The sequence below is a fragment of the Patella vulgata genome, chromosome 6 (assembly GCF_932274485.2).
Source record: "Patella vulgata chromosome 6, xgPatVulg1.2, whole genome shotgun sequence".
Lineage (NCBI taxonomy): Eukaryota > Metazoa > Mollusca > Gastropoda > Patellidae > Patella > Patella vulgata.
Window position 1 is genome coordinate 11469435 of NC_065884.2, and position 20890 is coordinate 11490324.

Below are 20890 nucleotides of genomic sequence, written 5' to 3' on the forward strand. Positions count from 1 at the left end.
TTGATAACAAAACATGTTTATTTAGCATAAAATATAATATATTATAAGGCAAACAACCTTTCCCAATAAAATATCCTTCTTACATTCCATTTATAGAACAATAATATTACCCAATAAATACATTCCTCCTGGGCCACAATACACATAGTACAGTTATTAAGGATTACACACACACACACACACATAACACACTTTAATATACAGGTTTAAAATACAGAGGTGACTTCATCCTTTGATGTTGGAGTACGGGCAACTTGCCAATCGTACATTATCTACACTAGATGAAATATTGGACTCGTGTGACGTATTTCATTGAAAAGCATGTGCGAAATAGTGTCTGCATCACCATTTGACAGGAGTTGTGGAATATGTCTAGCCTCGTTTTTTCTGGTCACTTGTTACAAATGACACTGAAACCCACTATGGTAAAATGTACATTTTATTTTAAATATTGGATATCAGAAGCCTACCTTTTCCCGGTGAGATCACAATTGACAAATAATTTGTGTTTCCAATGTGTAAGACTTTGGATGATTTTGAGTTAGAGACTTAGCTACTTTAATCTTTAGACAATTTACATTTTTATTCATGCGAGTGGCTGTGTAGGTCGGCCTAGAGACCCCAGTGAAATGTTTTGTCAGGGGAGTGGTTGTGTAGCTAGGGATCTCAGTGTTTTGTCCGACGAGTGGTTGTGTGGGTAGGGACCCCTGTGAATTGTTTTATTTGGGGAGTGGTTGTGTAGGTAGGCACTCCAGTATTTTGTACGGGGACCTATAATGCTGTTAAGATGACTCTGTGTCATAGTAACCATTCCGACAAATCACATCAAATTTACACAATATAATACAATACAATATTCACATTTAATAAATAATTTAACAAGAGAAAGCAACAGTTTTATGATACCTGAAGGAGTAGCAGGTAGAAAAAGAAATTTAAATTCTGTTAAATGGTGCATTATCACTGTAACCCAGGTATCATTTAATCTTGTGTATTTAGCACTAACTTCTTTCACATTCATTTAATATCAAACCTTTGTTTAAAAGTTGGTAAAAATCGTTTAAAATCACCAAAAAATCATCTTATTTGTTCTTGTGTCCAGTTTAAAGCTGACTGATTAATTTTGATAATGAGTGTCCAATTTACAAGTGTTTAATTTCTTAATAACAGAACACAATTTTTATGGGAAACAATCACTGATTTTATTCTAAAAGCACGACGTTTCGACGGGTATCCTCTTATCGTTATCAAACACAATGACATTAGTAAACTTGGGTTTAATATATAAGAGTTCATGATGAAGCCATTTACAAAAATTAAATAATAATACCAATAAGAAGTAAAAGATTAAGCAAAAACAACACAATATAATAGACCCACGGTCCAACCAAAGGATAATATGGACTTGCGATAATGTAAACTCAAGTTTACTAATGTCATTGTGCTTGATAAGATAAGAGGATACTTGTCGAAATGTTGTGCTTTTAGAATAAAACCAGTGATTGTTCCGATAAAAATTGTGTTCTGTTATTGTGTTCCCCAATCACTAAATGCCACTTAAAGATTATGTTTAATTTCTTGATCCCTGTTAAAACATTAATCATTATACGCCCATAATCAATTGGGTTGTTTATTTTTTAACTGTGATCAAGAAATTAAACACTTGTAAATTGGACACTCATTATCAAAATGAATCAAGATTAAATGATACCTGGGTTACAGTGATTAGTTAATAACTGGTGGGAGAGAGAGAGAAATGGGTTTAACATCCACTAGACACAAACTAGGTCATTTCGGGACTAACACATGCTTCAATTTTATTTCAATAATTCGCTTGCGCGTAGGGGTCTTTAGCAGTGGGAGGAAACCGGAGGACCCGGAGAAAACCAACGAGGTTGGACAGGCGACCCTACTCCTTGTCACATACAACTGGGGAATCCAAACCCTGCCAGTTGACTCAATGACAGACGTGCTAACCATTCGGCCATCCAACACCCCAGTTAATAACTGGTAAAATCTGTATTATCCTATAAGTGAAATGTTTCACAGACATCAATGTTTTAATACATGCAAAACTTTTTTTTTTATAAGGAAACATGTATAAATATTTTAACCACCAGGGGTAAATTTGTTATAAAACTTCAAATAGAAACATTTCACAGACATAAAATAAATAAATATTATTTAAGTTAAATGTGTGGATATCGAACACCAGTTATTGATTAACCCCCAATTATTAAAGGACAATATTGGTGTCAGTCATTATTACATATGTGATAGAACTGGTTAAATACATTCCAAATATAATTTTAACACAAAGATCATTGCTACGGGAGATGAGTAACAAGCACGGGAAGAAACAGGAAGTGACGCCAAACATGAGTTATCCTTCTATATAACTGATTGAAGTAACGAGTGATAACAGACAAACGATCGAATTTCATTTTACTGATAATTCCGTTGAAGTTGAAAAGTTATTATATGGGACGGTGAGAGGGTATCTCACAATTCAAAAATAGAATTGGCTGTCACTAGATATGGGAAAATGCAAAAAATAGAAAAATTCTGTGCATTCCCCCATTTTTATTCATTCTGCTCTTAATAAAAACATGGTAATGCACAGACTTTTTCTAATTTGTTTGTTATCTTTTATCTACTGACAGTCAATTCTATTTTTGAATTGTCAGATATCCTCTCACCGTCTCATATAATAACTTTTCATCTTCATGGAATTATCAGTGACAGGTGGGTAGTCATATATGGTGCCCTGCATGCTAGAAGTTACCAGTAGGTTGCCTAGAATTTAGAAGTGTGCTTGCAACAAATTCTGGACCCCAATATGTCTCTCACCGGCCCTACGAACAAATACCATATTATGCTAATTAATATATGATTCATATAAAACTATATTTTTATCTTTAAATAAACAATAAAGCTAGTTACGTTAATTAGATAACAGTTAAAGTTATTAAAGGTATTGTCGGTGTGCTAAGGGTGATTTGTACGACCAATACCAGAACCACAGATCTCCGGATTAGTGAGCCAGCAGCATATTCACTGAGCCACTGTGGCTCCCTGTCAGTATTAGAAATGAAATGAAAATGAAATGGGGTTTAACATCCTACTGTTCTGCTCCTATACTGGGCTAATGAAGACGGGCATACGCCATGCAGTGTGCTATGAGGGAAATTTTGCCCAGGCAGCGGCACTATCGCCTACTCTTATATCGATTTCCATTTGCTATGGGATCTTTTACGTGCATTCCAATGTATACACGGGACCTCGTTTTTTCGTATCATCTGAAGGACTAGACAGCTGTCCTTGTCAGGCACTCCGTCCTGCATCACTGACAAGGGAGAACCACGCCGGAAAATCTAGATGAACTTTCTCGGCCAATGCAGGGATCGAACACCCGACCTCCAGACTAGCGAGCCATCGTCTTACCCACTTAGCCACCTGATCCCCTGTAAGTATTAGAATGTTAACTTATGTCTATAATGTGATAAGCGCAAAAAAATAAACTGTTTAAATTTAGAAGTTATTTTATCAGAGTTTTGTATAATTCAAATAATAAATATTATTTACTGAAAAAGACTAAAATGGATCCACCAGTGACTAATTATTCATCAAGACCCTGAACAACAGAAAATAAAATAAATGTGGCCTGAGAGAGAGAGAGAGAGAGAGAGAGAGAGAGGGGGAGGGGGGGGGGTTAGTCCACTTGACACAAATTATGTTATTTTGGGAGGATATCGGAACACCAGGAGAAAACCCATGAGGTTGCACACAGGCGACCCTACTCCTTGTCAGGTACAACCAGGGAATTGTGTGGCCTTAGACTCTACATATATAATATATATTCATATCTGATAAGATTAAACATGCGTATGGTAGGTCTTTCTTTAGGCCCGAAATGACATATACAATATTGATTAGCCATTATCCAAACCATAATCAACTCTCAATGCAAAAGTTAGCCTGCGATATTTAGTGGATTTGAATACTTGATGGGTAAATATGCATATTTTTTGAATAAATAATTCATTTTCATTTCAGTCCTCTACCGAAAACTTAGATTGGTGGGTTATTAATATGCAGATTGGTTTAATAAATAATCTTTTTTATTCCAGTTGTCTATCAACAACTTAGATCGAGGGGTTAATATATTGATGTTTGTTATAATGAATACAGAGATTTCAAACTTGAGTTGCTCAAATAGAACAAGCCAACAGTGAGGCTGATGTTCCCCCGCCGAAATCCCCAAATATATAGATGATGACACAGATTAATTAATGGCACATTGATCTTTTTCAAAATCGTCATGCAATCAAACTGATTATCAACTATACACTAAGTTTCATCACTCTCTATCAGATAGAATCAAAACCAAAGAAATTGATTAGCTCTACTTAGCTTTAGTGGGAAATGTCAATCATTGAACTCAGTGAAGACATTCACCTAATGAACACCAAAATTAAGTTTAAACATTCTATCTCAATTAAAAGCAGAGTTGTTATGTTCCAAAGTCTTGACCAATCAAATTGCTTATAGCTCCTTAGCCTAGGCAAAAGATTCTCATCACGAACTTAGTCAAGGTAATGATAAAATGAATCTATATTCAGAGTTTCATTGATCTCACTTAATTAGAACCAGAGTTATCGGGCCCCAAAGCTTTAACCAATCAAATTGCTTATCTCTGCTTACCGTAAGCAGACAATGTTCATCATCAAACTCCATTAATGCATTCACCTAATGAACAGGCAGACGGACGAACCCATTTTAATAGGGCCCTGCTTTCTTCGAAAGGCAGGGAACAATTATAATACAGTCATGTTTTAAAATATTCAGCATACATAAATTGAGTTAATGTCACACTGCTTTCAAATGAAGAATTCTGTTCTAAAATGAATCTAACTAGAGAATTAAAATCAGTAAAATCACTAGTATATTTATATTATAAATCAACATCTTTTTAATTTTCATTCATCAGAAATATGAATCATGATATACAAGGCAATTTCAGTATTATCTTCTAATTAAACATACATTATGCAAGAGCTAAATCTGCCTATTGCAGGTCTTTCTTTAGGCTTGAAATGTTATCTAAATTATTAATTATACATTAATTAACTTATCCAGATCGCTAGCCTGCGATGTTTATTGGGTTAGGTTCCGATTTGCTGTTCAACTTCCATTCATAATTAAATAAAAAAATGGATAATCGAGACTATGTTTTTTTTATCCTAACGACTTTCGTAATGATGAACGAGACTAGCCCCAATATTCAATCGCTAAAATCTTGGTTCAGAGTGGATCAAATTGTCTGAAATTTTCAGCAAATGCCCTTTACATTATCTAGTTTTTAACTATTATAGTGAGAACAGCCAGCTCTTTATCTAATCTCCCATAATGTATCTTTAAGCAAAATTAAAGCAAAAACACTCGATTATTTTTAAAATGCAATATTTACAAACACACACAGTTATTAATTTATATAAAAATAAATAGTTCTAAATTGCTGATAATAAAGTCAGTGAACAAATAGGACGTAACATCCACAGTGCCTGCCAGCTTCAAGGAAGTAACGCCCAGTGCCGTCAGTTTCAAGGACATAACATACACAGTGCCTGTCAGCTTCAAGGACGTAACATCCACAGTGCCTGCCAGGTTCAAGGAAGTAACACCCATTGCCCGTCAGTTTCAAGGACATAACATACACAGTGCCTGTCAGCTTCAAGGACGTAATATCCACAGTGCCTGCCAGCTTCAAGGATGTAACGCCCAGTGCCCGTCAGTTTCAAGGACATAACATACACAGTGCCTGCCAGCTTCAAGGATTCAACAGTCCAGTGTCTGCCAGCTTCAAGGATTCAACAGTCCAGTGTCTGCCAGTTTTTGTTTCTTTAATATAGTTTTACCTGCTTGTTCTAACACATTAAGTTTACATGACGACAAGATGGTTGATATTGTGCTGAGTTACATTATAAATAATTAGGGCTGGCAATCGATCCTGTTTCAAGTATTGATTAACGCCGACCATCCGCCGATCAATAATCGATAATATCAGCAAATTATTTTGACTTACAATTAGTTTGAAAACAATCATAATTTGTACATGAATAATGAATTATATGCGAAGTTTTATGTTGTGATATCATTCTGTATACATGTAGAAATTTTTTTCATTTATTTGACATTTGACAATAAAATAATAGCATTCCGTAGCAAAACCAAGGTGAAGAAAGAAACTCATCAACTTGGTTTGGAAGACAGAACCGCCACCGCTCGCCATATCTTTGTTGCTTATGACCTGAACAATAATGAGTAAAATGTAGTTATTTCTTCTTCAGACATTCTTTCGCCAACGTGTTCTGGTTGATAAAATAATAAAGGGAAAGTACGTGTTTGACTTAGAAGCAGACAAGACGAAAGAAATGAAGAGTTAAAATAAGGTACAAAATTGAAAGTTACGTGGAATCTCGCGTGAAAAACAAAACGTGTATGTTTTATTATGACTATTCTGTTTAATTACAGTTCCAGGCCCAAGAACTGTATCGATAATCGATTTTCAAAACGCTTACCGACGATTATCGGCAATATCGATATTTTCCGCCAGCCCTATAAATAATACTTGATGAGATCAAATTAACAACAGAATCCATTATAAATACATGCCTGAATAAATAAATAATTAATTATCAATGTACATCAATTTCATTAAAGGACTGGAAACTAATTAATACAATGTGTTTAATCAATCAATTATAGGCTAATTAAATAATCATGTATAATCTCAATCTGGTTAAAACACAGATCCTATTTCGTTTCATTTTTTTATAGTTCAAAATTTCGTTTTACTTGTCTTTACTACAATAGGAGAGAGAGAGAGAGAAATGAGGTTTAACGTCCACTCGACACAAACTAGGTCATTTCGGGACTAACACATGGTTCAATTTTATTTCAATAATTCGCTTGCGCATAGGGGTCTTTAGCAGTGGGAGGAAACAGGAGGACCCGGAGAAAAACCTCGAGGTTGGACAGGCGACCCTACTCCTTGTCACGTAAAATCAGGGAATCGAGACCCCGACAGTTGACTCAATGACAGACCGTATGATACAGCGTGCGCATGGTAACCATTCGGCCATCCAACCTCCCTACTACAATAGGACCTGGTAGAGTTGTTATATAACACGTGTTCTGGTTAATGTGATGAATTTGCCAGTATAAAAAAAACGAAACGAAATATGGATCTGTATTTTAAATAGGTTGGTATAATCATAGAACGAGAATACTAATTCTAGTTCTATGGTATAATCTATAACTTTTAATCAATTAATGTTAAATAAAATAAAATATGACTAGTATATATAAATATTATATATAAATTATAATTTCAAAACTTTTTATAAAATTCTACAAAATTTCTTATCTTAGTGATCTTAACTGTTCATCAGTTCATTTACACACTAAAAAAAAAAGAAGTCAATATTTAACTTCAGTTTACTTATATTACTGATAATAGTAGAATATCCAATCGATTTTTAATTTAGGTAGATACATGTAGTATTGTTAAAGTATAGGCGTTTTAGAGAGAGAAAAATGGGGTTTAACGTCCACTTGACACAAACTACATGCAAGCAGGATATCGAAATCAAGCCAAATGACTCAATGACAGACCTTGTGATCTAAAGCACACATGTTAAACCATTCAGACACCGAAACCCCAAGAAATGTGAAGATAGATGACCACATTAGAGTAGGGTTAATTAGTGTTAATTAAAATTCAGGACTTTCAGGACTGCTTAACATGAACTAATAATAAAACATCATGTTAAGGCTATAAATTATAATTGAATTTTTTTAAAGTCATATAATATGTTAAAATAAAGCCTTAAAACATATGGAATCCTTACACTGTCCTACCTCGTTAAAGAATAATTCTATTAATCCTATAATTCAGTATGAAGCCGGCAATGCTAAAGATCTGGTACCTTTACCTTTACAACCCAGGATGTAGGATAGATTCAGGTAAGGCAGTCCAGGTATCAGAGGTTTGTCGTAATACCCTGATAGTATCAGATGATGCATGATGTAGCTAGAGCACCTTTCAAGTTATTTCTTTATCCAGGGTGTAGGATAGATTCAGGTAAGGCAGTCCAGGTATCAGAGGTTTAACATAATATCATGCCCCAAGTTCAACAAACATTCTGATTTAAGTTAAGAATTTACTCAACTTTCAATCACAGTTTATGAGATATATCTTTAACCCAGAAGCACAAAACTTTGCACATAGTTTCTTATTGATGCATATGATACAATCAAACAACAGAAGTTTTATAAAGGGCTATAGTTTAGTTAAAATAAGGCAAACAATTGAGTAAATTCTTAACTTAAGTCTGAGAAATCTTTGTGAACTTGGGGACAGGATATCATCAGACTTTGATATATTATACACAAAATGAGATTAGAATAAACAATTCTCATTATTTCATTTTCTTTCTCATGGCTTTACGTTTTAATTCTTCTTGTTCTTTTTTCATATCTTCTAAATCTTCCAATAGACCCAATCTAGCACTGAAATATTTCAAAACCATATACAATTATAACTCATTTCTGTAAACAATTTACTACTCGGTTCCGTAAACAATACACAATAACAACTCGATTCTGTAAACAATTTTCAATTACTACTCAATTCGGTAAACAATACACAATTACAACTCCATTCAGTAAACAATATACAATTACAGCTCAATTCTGTAAACTGCATACAATTACAACTCCATTCTGTAAACCGCATACAATTATAGAAAACACTATACAAGGAATAGGAATCATAAAATAATTGTTTTTTGGGGTGTTTTGCCATCATGTTTTTTTAAGACAAGCCAAAATAAATAGTATCTTCCCTAGGACAGCAATATCAGAAAGGGACAATTTAATTCAGGTATTAATGGGAGATAAGTATACAACGTTTTAAAAAGGCCACTATATTTATCTTGGTCTGCTGCACTTGCTTATAATATACAAAATACAACAGCCACTATTTTTAAAAGGCCACCATATTTAATAAGGCTACAATTATTTAAAAGGCTACAATTTTTTTAAAAGGCTACAATGATTTAATAGGCTACAATGTTTTATAAGGCCACCATATTTTATAAGGCCACCATATTTTAAAAGGCTATGTTTTATGAGGCTACAATGTTATAAAAGGCTACAATGTTATAAAAGGCTACAATGTTTGAAAAGGCTACAATGATTGATAAGGCCACAATGTTTTAAAAGGCTACAATGTTATAAAAGGCTACAATGTTTCAAAAGTTCATGTTCCCAGGACAATGTCACCATCAAAAAAATGTGAATTAGGTGGATGTAAATTCAGGTGTTGAAGGGAGATAAATTAAAATTACCTTTTGGCTTCTTCCTTCATACAGGCACTAAAGCTACTTTCCATATTATCAACATCATCTTCTTCATCTCGAAATCTGAACAAAAAAAAAAAAGAAGAAAAAACTGTAGCTTCATTGGTGTTAGTCCTGGATTAAATACTACATTGTCAGATATTGTCTTGGACAAGGTCGGGTGAAGCTTCCATATGGGGGCCCATTCCTGAATATTTCACTAGGGTCCTTGAATCAACAGTGAAAATGGGGCATATTGTTTACTGAAGCTGCAAAAATTTTATGTCCCCCGTGTTAAACTCTTCTGTAACATATGACATATTTACATAAGGTACAAAATCTATTTTAGAATTAATTCGGGAGGACCTTTTAATATTTGGGCCCATGCCCGCAGCCCAGTCAACCCTCCACTTTGTCCGACCCCGGTCCCGGAGAATGATGCAGACGAAAAGAATACAAGTTGCATTTAGAATTTGAATGTTTACATGTACATGAAACAAATAATTATATCTTTCAATCAGACTTTTCTACGAGTGAGTCAGAGAGAGAGACCGACAGAAATGGGGTTTAACGTCCACTCAACACAAACTAGGTCATTTCGAGACTAACATATGGCTTAATTTTATTTCAATAATTCGCTTGCAGTGGGAGGAAACCGGAGGACCCGGAGAAAACCCACGAGGTTGGACAGACGCAAGTGAGTCAGCATTGCTGTAAAACGTAACAAACTCTAAAAACAACAAACTAATCAACGATGATTTACCAGCTGACGGGGTCTTCAATTTTTAGCCGAGATTAAAAATGGGGTTTAACATCCCTTCAAGACAAGTTAGGTCATTTTGAGGTTAAAAATATGGTACAGATTTAATTCAATAATTTGCTTGTACACGTACATACATGTAGCATCTTCAGCAGTAGGAAGAAACCGGAGGACGCAGAGAGAAAACCCACGAGTTAGACAGGCAATCCTACTCTTTGTCACGTACAAGTGTGGGTTCGAAACCAAGCCACTTGACTCAATGATAGACCTTATGATCTAAAGTGCATGTGTTTGTCTATTCGAACACCAATTTTTTCTCATATAATCAACAGAAAATCTACCTTCGTTTATCGTAACCAAAAATTTGTCGGATAGCGCTGGAATAATCTGCGGCACCGTCATCTCCATCATCTATAAAATCGTCTAATTCACTGTCATACTCATCTTCAGAATCAATCACCATCTTCTTCTTCATGGCTAAATCAATTACAAACATAATGGAATATGAAAGGGTTTAATGACTTTAATGTCCATTCAAACCAACTAGGTCATTTCGGGACTTACAATATGTATAATATGGTACAATTTATTTTCAATTATTTCCCTCATTTAAACATCAGTCATTGGGTTTTTTTAAGGCGAGCAATCACTCTCAAGGGCCTGCCGCTTACCAGAATGGCGAAGGAGGCAAGGTTTTTCTCCCTCTCCTTAAAATTGAAAATCGCTCTGCTTTACAAAGTCATGGGGGGTTTATTATCATTTATAAGTCCAAGAATGACCCCCTAACATGCAGTTATTGATCTTCAGAACCATTTCCCATACACACAATTAATCACTCTACTCTCCTTAATTTCTAAATCAATCTTCTTATCGAGCTTTTTAGGGGATTTTTAGGGGATTTTTCCAATTTGTTGATTAAGGGGAGCTTTTTTGGCTCTCCTCTAAAATACAAACAACATTGACTGAAATATGCATTATTCAAGAGCTAAATTTGCCTATCGCAGGTCTTTTTTTTAGGCCTTAAATGTTATCTAAATTATTCATTAGACATAAATTAACTTATTCAGGCCATAATCAATTCTTGATGCCAACGTCAGCCTGCGATATTTACTGGATTTGAATACATTTTGTGATGGACGATTTACCGTCAAAATGGAGAACTGAGACTTTGTTTTTTATCATATTGACTTCGGTAATGATGATGAGGCTAGGTCTAAAATTCAATCGCTAATTTTTGGTTCAGAGTGGAGCAATTTGACTGAAATTTTCAGCATATTAGATGACCTGGAGAAAGCAATGCTACTCCTTGTCACAAGTACAAGCTCGGAACAGAAACCATGCTAGTTGACTCAATGATATAAAGGCCATGCATTAGACCATTTGACCAATGAAATGAAATGGGGTTTAACGTCCTACTGTTCTGCTCCTATACTGGGCTAATGAAGACGGGCATATGCCATACAGTGTGCTATGAGGGAAATTTTGCCCGGGTAGCCGCACTATCCCCTACTCTTATATCGAATTCCAACTGCCAAGGGATCTTTTACATGCATTCCAATGTATACACGGGACCTCGGTTTTTCGTCTCATCCGAAGGACTAGACAGCTGTCCTTGTCAGGCCCTCCGTTCTGCACCACTGACAAGGGGAAACCACGTCGGAAAATCCAGATAAACTTTCTCGGCCAATGCAGGGATGGAACACCCGACCTCCAGGCTAGCCACCGACCTCCAGGCTAGCCACCCTGGCTCCTTCTCATTAGAAAGAGAGAGAGAGAGAGAGAGAGAGAGAGAGAGAGAGAGAGAATGGGGTTGAATGTCCACTCAATACAAACTATGTCATTTCAGGACTAACATGACACGGGTAAGAAAATACAAAAAGATTTACACTGCAAATAATTGAAACAAGACAATACTTACGTGGACGTTTAGGATGATTCTTCTTAATGTTGCCATAAATTCTGTCCCAAGGATTTAAGGCTTGTTCGGGTGATGGGGGGCGTGGGGCTTTCTTTTTAATTTCTGATGGGCCACATTCTAGCACATTTTCATTTGTTTGTTCATATTTTCGTTTACCTAATTGAGGAGTTCTATTTTTGTTGTTTACTGCAGGGTTTACACGTTTAGTCCTGTCGTGATTCGACACACTATTTGTACGATTTTTATCCTGCATGCCACGATATTGTTCGTATCGTTGTTGATCCCTGGAATTAGAATTTGATGCTGGCCTGGTGTCCGGTCTCGGACTATTTTTAAATGATTTACTTGAGTTCACAGATTGTGTGTTATACGCCGACGATTGTTTACTTGAGTTCACAGATTGTGTGTTATACGCTGACGATTGTTTACTTGAGTTTGAGGAAGATGTGTTATTTGATATTGTGGGTTTTCGGTCATGTGGAGATGGTGCTGGTTTACGATCCAGAGAATTATTATTTTTATTTGATATCACATGTTTTTTATCACTATGGCAACTGTTTGATTTTCTATCACGATCAACTCCTGATGAATGGTTGTTATTGTTTATTCTGTTTTTGCTGGAATTAACAGACGGACTAGAACGACCTTGATCCTGCTCAAATTTGCGTACTCTATCAATATTCTGAGAGTTATTTTCCTTCCGAGATGGAGCACTATCTTTACTTGGTCGGTCAGGATTCTCTTTAGCTTTTTTTCGTTCTGTGTATTCTCTTTTCTTCTCCACCCAATCTTTCTCCTCTTGTGTCATTGGTCGAGGTTCATCTTGTTTTTTGGGTTTTGGTTTGATGACATCAACTTTCACTGGCTCTTTTTGCTTCTTTTCTGCCATTTTTAAGAGTTCTGCAAAGTTCATGGGTGGCGGAACATTAGCCCCTGCTGCCCTCTTTATAATTTTAGGTTTTTCTTTTCGTTTCATTTTATCTTTCTGAGCTTGTAATTTTAATTTTTCCCTCATTTCTATTTTTTCTTTATATTTTGCTATTTCTTTTAATTTATTGTCTCTACGCGTGGAAGATTTTTTTTTGGGAAGCCCTTCTGGACTCACTCCATATTTTTCTTTTAAACCTTTAACAGTTTCAGATACATCTTTAGGACCACCTGCTTCATGAGTGTTCATTTTTAGATGGTTTCCATCACTGCTTTTATCAGATTTTTTAACCAACGCTAAATTAAAAGTTGGAGTTTCTTTAACGGGGGCCGGAACTGGACGTCGTGGAAGCGGGACTCCATCTCTAGGTTTATGTGCAATTCTTACGACAGCAAATGATCCGTCAAAATTTATTCTAGCTCTGTCATTCTTCGTATACAGCTCATTTTTTTCTCGAAGATCTTTAAAGATTTTTTCCTCCAATTTCTCTTTAGGGGGTTCAACTTTTTTTTCTTCCTTGCTTTTGCTAGTTCTTTCACCTGAGGATGATTTGTGACTCCTGTGTCTTTTTTCATGATCTGATTTTTTCTTAACACTTGAATCTGACGAACCAGCTTTAGGGATTTTAAAAATTTTCTTCTTAGCCTCCTCTTTTAATTTCTCTTCTAGTCTTTCACGAACTGCAAAGATAAAAAAATAAATAATAGTTACTCCTAATCGAAACGCTGTATGAAATGAAATGGGCTAATGAAGGGAAATTTTGCCCGGCAGCGGCGCTAGGGCCTACTCTTATATCGAGTCAGGCCTCATGAAAAAAAAATACTTGTGTTTACTGTTACTTGGCTGGTAAAAATGGGATTATTCGGTCAGAATTTTTTTCTTGGAGTTAGGATTGGACAGAATTTGATCAGTGAACTAATAAATTACCGGTATCATAATTAATAAATTAATGTGTACTACATGTATAGACAGAAGACAACTCAGATCAAATTAAGATAAAATACTACTCGATATACTGTTATTTATTTATTATTAAAATACACATTACCGCCTACCACATACACGTACAGTTATAAACTTGAGATGTATTTCCAGTTTCAAATACTGACTATGTAGGCCTATTTATCTCCAGTTTCAAATACTGGTTGTATGTAGGCCTATTTATCTCCAGTTCCAAACACTGACTGTATGTAGGCCTATTTATTTAAGTTTCAAACACTGACTGTATGACGTTGGCCTATTTGTCTCCAGTTTCAAACACTGACTGTATGTACATGTAGACCTATTTATCTCAAGTTTCAAACACTGACTGTATGTAGGCCTATTATCTCCAGTTCAAACACTGACTGTACGTAGGCCTATGTATCTCAAGCTTCAAACACTGACTGTAGGCCTACATGTACATTTGTATGTACATGTAAGCAGACAGAGTCGAAATTAATCATTTCAAGTATTTTTTTTACATGTTAATTATCTCTCAATATATTTTATATTTTGCTTGATAAAGATTAGAGAACTTCAGAAGCCTAGTCGAAACGTAACTCCGTTATAAGCAGTAATTGTATTCCATAGAATTGTGACCTATAAATCTTACGATGTGAATGATATAATCTACTGAATAAAATTTTTGTCAAATGATATAACACTCACCGTCAGACATTTTCAGATTCCTTATGTATTAAAATATGGTTATTTCTATTTACTATAGTTTCGAACTATAATTCCAGGCAAGCTTGGCTATCCCAAAGAATTTTGCAAAACTAGGAAATAATGCTGACAGTGAATTTACTTATATATATATATATAGTTAAAACCTATACAAGCCTGTACCAATATAAATATATACCGATAAAACCTATAGATTTATTTTAAGCTTGTAACATGTGTCTATAAGCAGATTGTAATACAATAACAGGATATTCATCTTTAATTTGTTTTGGGGTCCATATGGGATTGCTGACTGAGTGTAATAACAGGTAACCCTAGCATATAACCATATTTTTAATATTTATAAAACCAGAGAGTGAGAGAGAAAGAGAGAGAGAAATGGGGTTTAACGTCCACTCGACACAAACTACAGGTCATTTCGGGACTAACATATGGTTTAATTTTATTTCAATAATCCGCTTGCACAAACTACAGGTCATTTCGGGACTAACATATGGTTTAATTTTATTTCAATAATCCGCTTGCGCGTAGGAGTCTTTAGAAGTGGTAGGAAACTGGAGGACCCGGAGAAAACCCACGAGGTTGGACAGGTGACCCTACTCCTTGTCACGTACAACCGGGGATTCAAAACCACGCTAGTTGACTCAATGACAGGCCTTATGATAAAGCACGCACATGCTAACAGTTCGGCTATCCACCCCCCCACCCCCGAGAGAGAGAGATTGTTCACTGTAACTGCACCAGCAGCTCAATCCTATTTCAGTATGTTCATTGACTTTGAACGGAGACAGTGTTTGGATCGCCTGTAATGGCCAGTATTATAGGAATAAAGGCTAATTTTTTTTATGACAAACAGTATACCCTACACAAAACAGCAGTAAATGTGGACATCTTTTATGCATGCAACAACAGAACTTATCTAAAACATTATTGACAAAATGGAGATATTTTAAACATCTAAAACATTATTGAGAAATATAAATTGACATGAAAGGGAACAGTATTGTATTTAATTTGAGTGATAATATAACGTAAGCTTTTGACGGAGCGTCACATGGGCGACGTGTTAATTCTTGAGTAGTTATTTATTCAACAACAGACTTCTGTGCTGGACTTGCTTAACATTATGCATTAGGTGCATACCTTTTAGAAAATAATAAAAAATGTAGCACTATACGTCTTCTTTCTTGTTGTGTTTGTTTCTTCGTGATCGTAACAAGACTACACCAAAAAAAAGTTTTACAACTTTATTGCTAAGCTCGAATGGCTTTGCAGGTTCCTCGTTCTCAATAATAATGGTTGCTAGGAATTTCTGAATGAGCTCTGATCCAACTCGATCTGCACCCAAATTTATACCCCCTAATTTCTGCAGGTCTTCGATAACTTGACGTTAATTTCCATCCCATATATGGAATAAACCTTGTTATTTCCCTTCATAGAGATAGGAGTCATTTACCTTATTTTGGTCTACTTACCATAGGTCAATTAACAGCCAGAATTTGATGGATATTTTGACAATGATTATGATTTAACCAAAATATCACTGTTTTTTTATGTATAACTATACATGTATATTCACGTTCATTAAGTATGTGTGATTTGACTCTATAGACAGAGTGAAGCAACCATTTTGCAAAGAACCAAAATTGTCTCAAGGACCAAAGTGTTACAAAGAGATAAATGGGGTTTAACTTCCACAACACAAACCAGGTCATTTCAGGGCTAACACATGATTCAATTTTATTTCAACAAGCTGCTATGGCGTAGGGTCTTCTGCAGTGGGAGGAAACTAGAGGACCCAGAGAAAACCCACGGGGTTGGACAGACGACCCTACTCCTTGTCACGTACAACCTGGAAAATGAAACCACACCAGTTGACTCAATGACAGACCTTATGATACAGCATGCACACGCTAACCATTCGCCCATACACCCCACCCACCCCCACACCCGGTCTAAAAAATAAAATATTTAGTAAAAAATTTTGCCTAATCCACTGAAGAATATGGTCAGTACCATAGATACAAAACAGTTGAATCCACTATTCTTCAAATCTATTCATGATAAATCTGACACATAGATTACTTAATAAATGAAATGAAATGAAATGGGGTTTAACATCCTACTGTTCTGCTCCTATACTGGGCTAATGAAGACGGGCATACGCCATACAGTGTGCTATGAGGGAAATTTTGCCCGGGCAGCGGCACTATCGCTTACTCTTATATCGAATTCCAACTGCCAAGGGAACTTTTACGTGCATTCCAATGTATACATGGGACCTCGGTTTTTCGTCTCATCCGAAAGACTAGACAGCTGTCCTTGTCAGGCCCTCCGTCCTGCATCACTGACAAGGGGGAACCACGCCGGAAAATCTGGATGAACTTTCTCGGCCAATGCAGGGATCGAACACCCGACCTCCAGGCTAGCGAGCCAGCGTCTTACCCACTTAGCCACGTAGTCCCCAGATTACTTAATAAAGAAATTGACTGTTTAATTAGTTGTGATTAATGTGGATTGCTTATCAATCCGATTAAAACACAGAATCCTATTTCGTTTTGCTTTTTATAGTTCAAAATTTCATTTTACTTGTCTTTACTACACTAGGATCTGGAAAAGTTGTTATATAACCCGTGTTCTGGTTGATGTGAGGGACTAGCCAATGAAACGCTATGTGGGTATCCTACCAGAAACATCAACGTTGATTGTTTAATTAAATGTCTGATGTCACAGGTTTTTTTTTTTATACATTTTACCGATGTGGTTACTTGTATAGTTAAATTTTACTTCAATATGCTTACATTCATATTTCTTGTAACATATAGCAGATCATGACTCATGCTGGCATTACACAATGGTTTCTTTGGGTTTTATTCCTGATTGTTTTCAAATTTAAGTGAAGTCTTGTGTCACTACAGGCCCGGGACTGTACAACGCAGTGGACGCTTACAGCTAGCCCCTGGATCCATTCACCTAATTTGAATTGTTCATGTGTTTGTGATTTCCGTGTATTGTGTCTTGTCCATATATTTGTTTTTGTATAAATTATGTGTGGTGCAGTCCCCCTGCACTTTGACTTACTATTAGACAGATTCAAATTACCTTTGGCCTTTTCTCTTTCTTTTTCATTTATCAGCCTTTGTACAACTTCAGATTTTGGTTTCTGTTTTTGTTCTTTTTTTGGAGCAGAGATGTTGTAAGAATAGCTGTTTTTCTAAAATTAATAAAGATAAATCAAATTAAACATACATTACATGTATGCAAGAGCTAAATTTGTCTACTCTTATATTGAATTCCAACTGTCAAGGGATCTTTTACGTGCACGCCAATGTGTACACGGGACCTCGGTTTTTCGTCCCATTCGAACAACTAGACAACTGTCCTTGTCAGGCCCTCCGTCCTGCATAACTGACAAGGGGGAACCACCCTGGAAAATCTGGATGAACTTTCTCGGCCAATGCAGGGATCGAACACCCGACCTCCAGAATAGCGAGCCAGCGTCTTACCCACTTAGATACGTGATCCCCGGAAAAATTTTGAAATAGCAACACTGGTTTATGGTCTCCTCCAATATTCAAAATTAAACAATTCAAGAATAATATAAAATATAAATTATAATTGGATTTGAAAGACTTTGAGTTTCAAGACAATGGTGAAGAAATTGATTTTTAGTACAATATTCGTTATTCAATATAAAATAAATTAAAACTAATGGAATTTGACTGGTTTACAGTCTCCATCCTATACGAAAGCAACTACCGGTAATATTCAAATTTAAACAATTCAAAAAAAAAAAAAATACATTTATATAATTGGAATGAAAAGATTTTGAGGTTCAAGACATCTACAGATACAATGAACATGATAAAAAAAATTATAATTTGAATTGAGAAAGTTCATCCACACGGAGGGCCTGACAAGGACAGTTGTCTAGTCCTTTGGTTGTGACGAAAAACCTAGGTCCCGTGTACATATTGGCGTGCACATAAAAGATCCCTTGACAGTTGGAATTCGATATAAGTAGGCTGTAGTGCTGCTGTCCAGGCAAAATTTCCCTCATAGCAAACTGTTTGGCATATGCCCATCTTCATTAGCCAGTTCGGAGCAAAACAGTAGGACGTTAAACCCCATTTCATTTCATTCATAATTTGAATTGATTCAAACAGTCAAAAACTTTATTCAAATATCAGAATAGTAAAATTTGGTGTGATCATTGTGATTGTTGATCAGGTGGAGAAAATGGCTTGATAATGTTCTGTCACCATTGTCACTGAGTTTACATTTCAGATAAGAATTTTGCTTTAGGGCTACTTTAGAAAATTATCTTCTAAATAATAGCCAAGATTATAAACAAGTTACATAACATGTCAGAGAGATAGAGAGAAATGGGGTTTAACATCCACTCCAGACAAACTAGGTCATTTTGGGACTAACATATGGTTCAATTTTATTTCAATAATCCACTTGCATGTAGGGGTCTTTAGGAGTTGGGGGAAAACTGGAGGTCCCGGAGAAAACCCATGAGGTTGGACAATCTATCAATCATACTCCTTGTCACGATCATAATCCCTGTCACATACAACCAGGGAATCAAAACCACGCCAGTTGACTCATTGACAGATCCCATGATACAGCGCACATGTGCTAACCATTCGACCATCCAATCCCCACATAACATATATCAGAACATATATAACCATACATTTTCTTTTGTATACAAGCCTGTTAGACATTTAGTTTTTAGACTATTTTTTCATACATTTCACCTACATTTATGTGGTTACTTAATTTTACTACTGTAGGCTTACATTCATACTTCTTGTAGCATATTATCATATAGCAGATCATGACTCATGCTGACATTGTTTTCAAATTTGAGTGAAGTCTGTGTCACTACAGGAGTACAGACCCGGGACTGTACAGTGCAGTGGACGCTTAAGGTTAGCCCCCGGATCCATTTACTTTATTTGAATTGTTTATTTGTGGTTTCTGAGTATATGTCTTGTCCATGTATTTGTTTTTATGTAAATTATGTGTGGTGCAGTCCCCCTGCACTTACTAATAGAACAGATAAATCTATTTGGATTTCTCTGGTGGCTTTTGGAGTATCATGGCGTGTCTCTAGATAAAGAGATGGTACTATATACATGTAGTTCATCGGAATTCAATAAGCAAACCTGCAATTTTTTCTTCATAACAAATGGTTATTGTTATTTATTATACTTCTGCCACATCCATAAACAGGTTTGAAGTCTTAACGTCATGAAGGCATGGGCTAAATATATGTTGTGTACAACAGCCGATCAAATTTAAAATTGCAAATAGAGAACCTGTAGATGGATATCTGTGTACAGAATGTGAATCGTGCCTGACTAATGCACTGGAATTATGAATGGCCGATCCAATTCTATTGAGAACCCAGTTTGATGTTGTTATCTTACCGTGAAAAGATGGGCTTCTGATATCCAATATGTAATGAAAAGTTTAAAATTGTCACACGAATCGCGTGCCAGAATACTTCCAATCGCCTTTTGTAATGAGGCGACTCAATATGCATATCCCACAGGAGAATATTACCGGTGTAGACTGGAATAACCAGACACCAAAGACTGCCATTCAATTTGTACTCTTCACATATTTTGTCGAACATAACTGATTAGAAACGATTGAACATAAATCAGTTTCTACATTTATAATACATTATTATTAGTTCCTATAAGAACTGTCTCTGATTGGACGATCTCCGCTGACAGTTCCTATGCGTCCCTATATAGATAATTTATTAAAGGAACTAATTATTGCGTTGCAACCTATTGGTGTCAATTTCTAGGTACCGGTACCAAAGAAATAGCGATTTAGCTCCTTTAATTACTAAATTAGTCCTAATAGTATAAGATTAACTTATTTTTAAGATGTTACATGGAAAAATAAAATTGAAAAAGGCATCCAATCCTAGCATAACTCAAACACATCATTAGTAATGTGTATCTCAGTGTTTTTAGCTGCCTTGCGGCTTCTACAGCTAGAGTATCAGGTCACAATTCTTATTATTGAGCGATGTTTTGACTAGGCTTCTCTAGTCATTATCAAGCAATGATCAAATATGACAAGACAATATATACATGTACACAACAATTTTTTTTGTTACAATACTTAGTTACTAAATGCCATTGAAACAATTTGCTAGAAGTATCACTACAACTCAAGGGGAT

At 35.7% G+C, this 20890-nt stretch overlaps 1 protein-coding gene and 1 long non-coding RNA gene across 2 annotated transcripts in view; one reads left to right on the top strand and one right to left on the bottom strand.

Moving 5' to 3' along the window:
* The window catches only part of LOC126825257 (protein SPT2 homolog), a 21368-nt gene continuing 478 nt past the window's right edge, over positions 1 to 20890 (bottom strand). Inside the window, exons 2-6 of the mRNA XM_050554836.2 lie at positions 17781 to 17892; positions 12083 to 13690; positions 10506 to 10641; positions 9414 to 9488; positions 1 to 8574 (exon numbers count right to left, since the gene is read on the bottom strand). Coding sequence (XP_050410793.1) covers positions 8484 to 8574; positions 9414 to 9488; positions 10506 to 10641; positions 12083 to 13690; positions 17781 to 17892 — 2022 coding nt within the window. The 3' untranslated portion in view covers positions 1 to 8483. The remainder of the gene's footprint in view (positions 8575 to 9413; positions 9489 to 10505; positions 10642 to 12082; positions 13691 to 17780; positions 17893 to 20890) is intronic.
* LOC126825295 (uncharacterized) overlaps positions 14915 to 20890 on the top strand; it is a 15470-nt gene continuing 9494 nt past the window's right edge. Inside the window, exon 1 of the long non-coding RNA XR_007681872.2 lies at positions 14915 to 14986. This is a non-coding gene — a long non-coding RNA (uncharacterized LOC126825295). The remainder of the gene's footprint in view (positions 14987 to 20890) is intronic.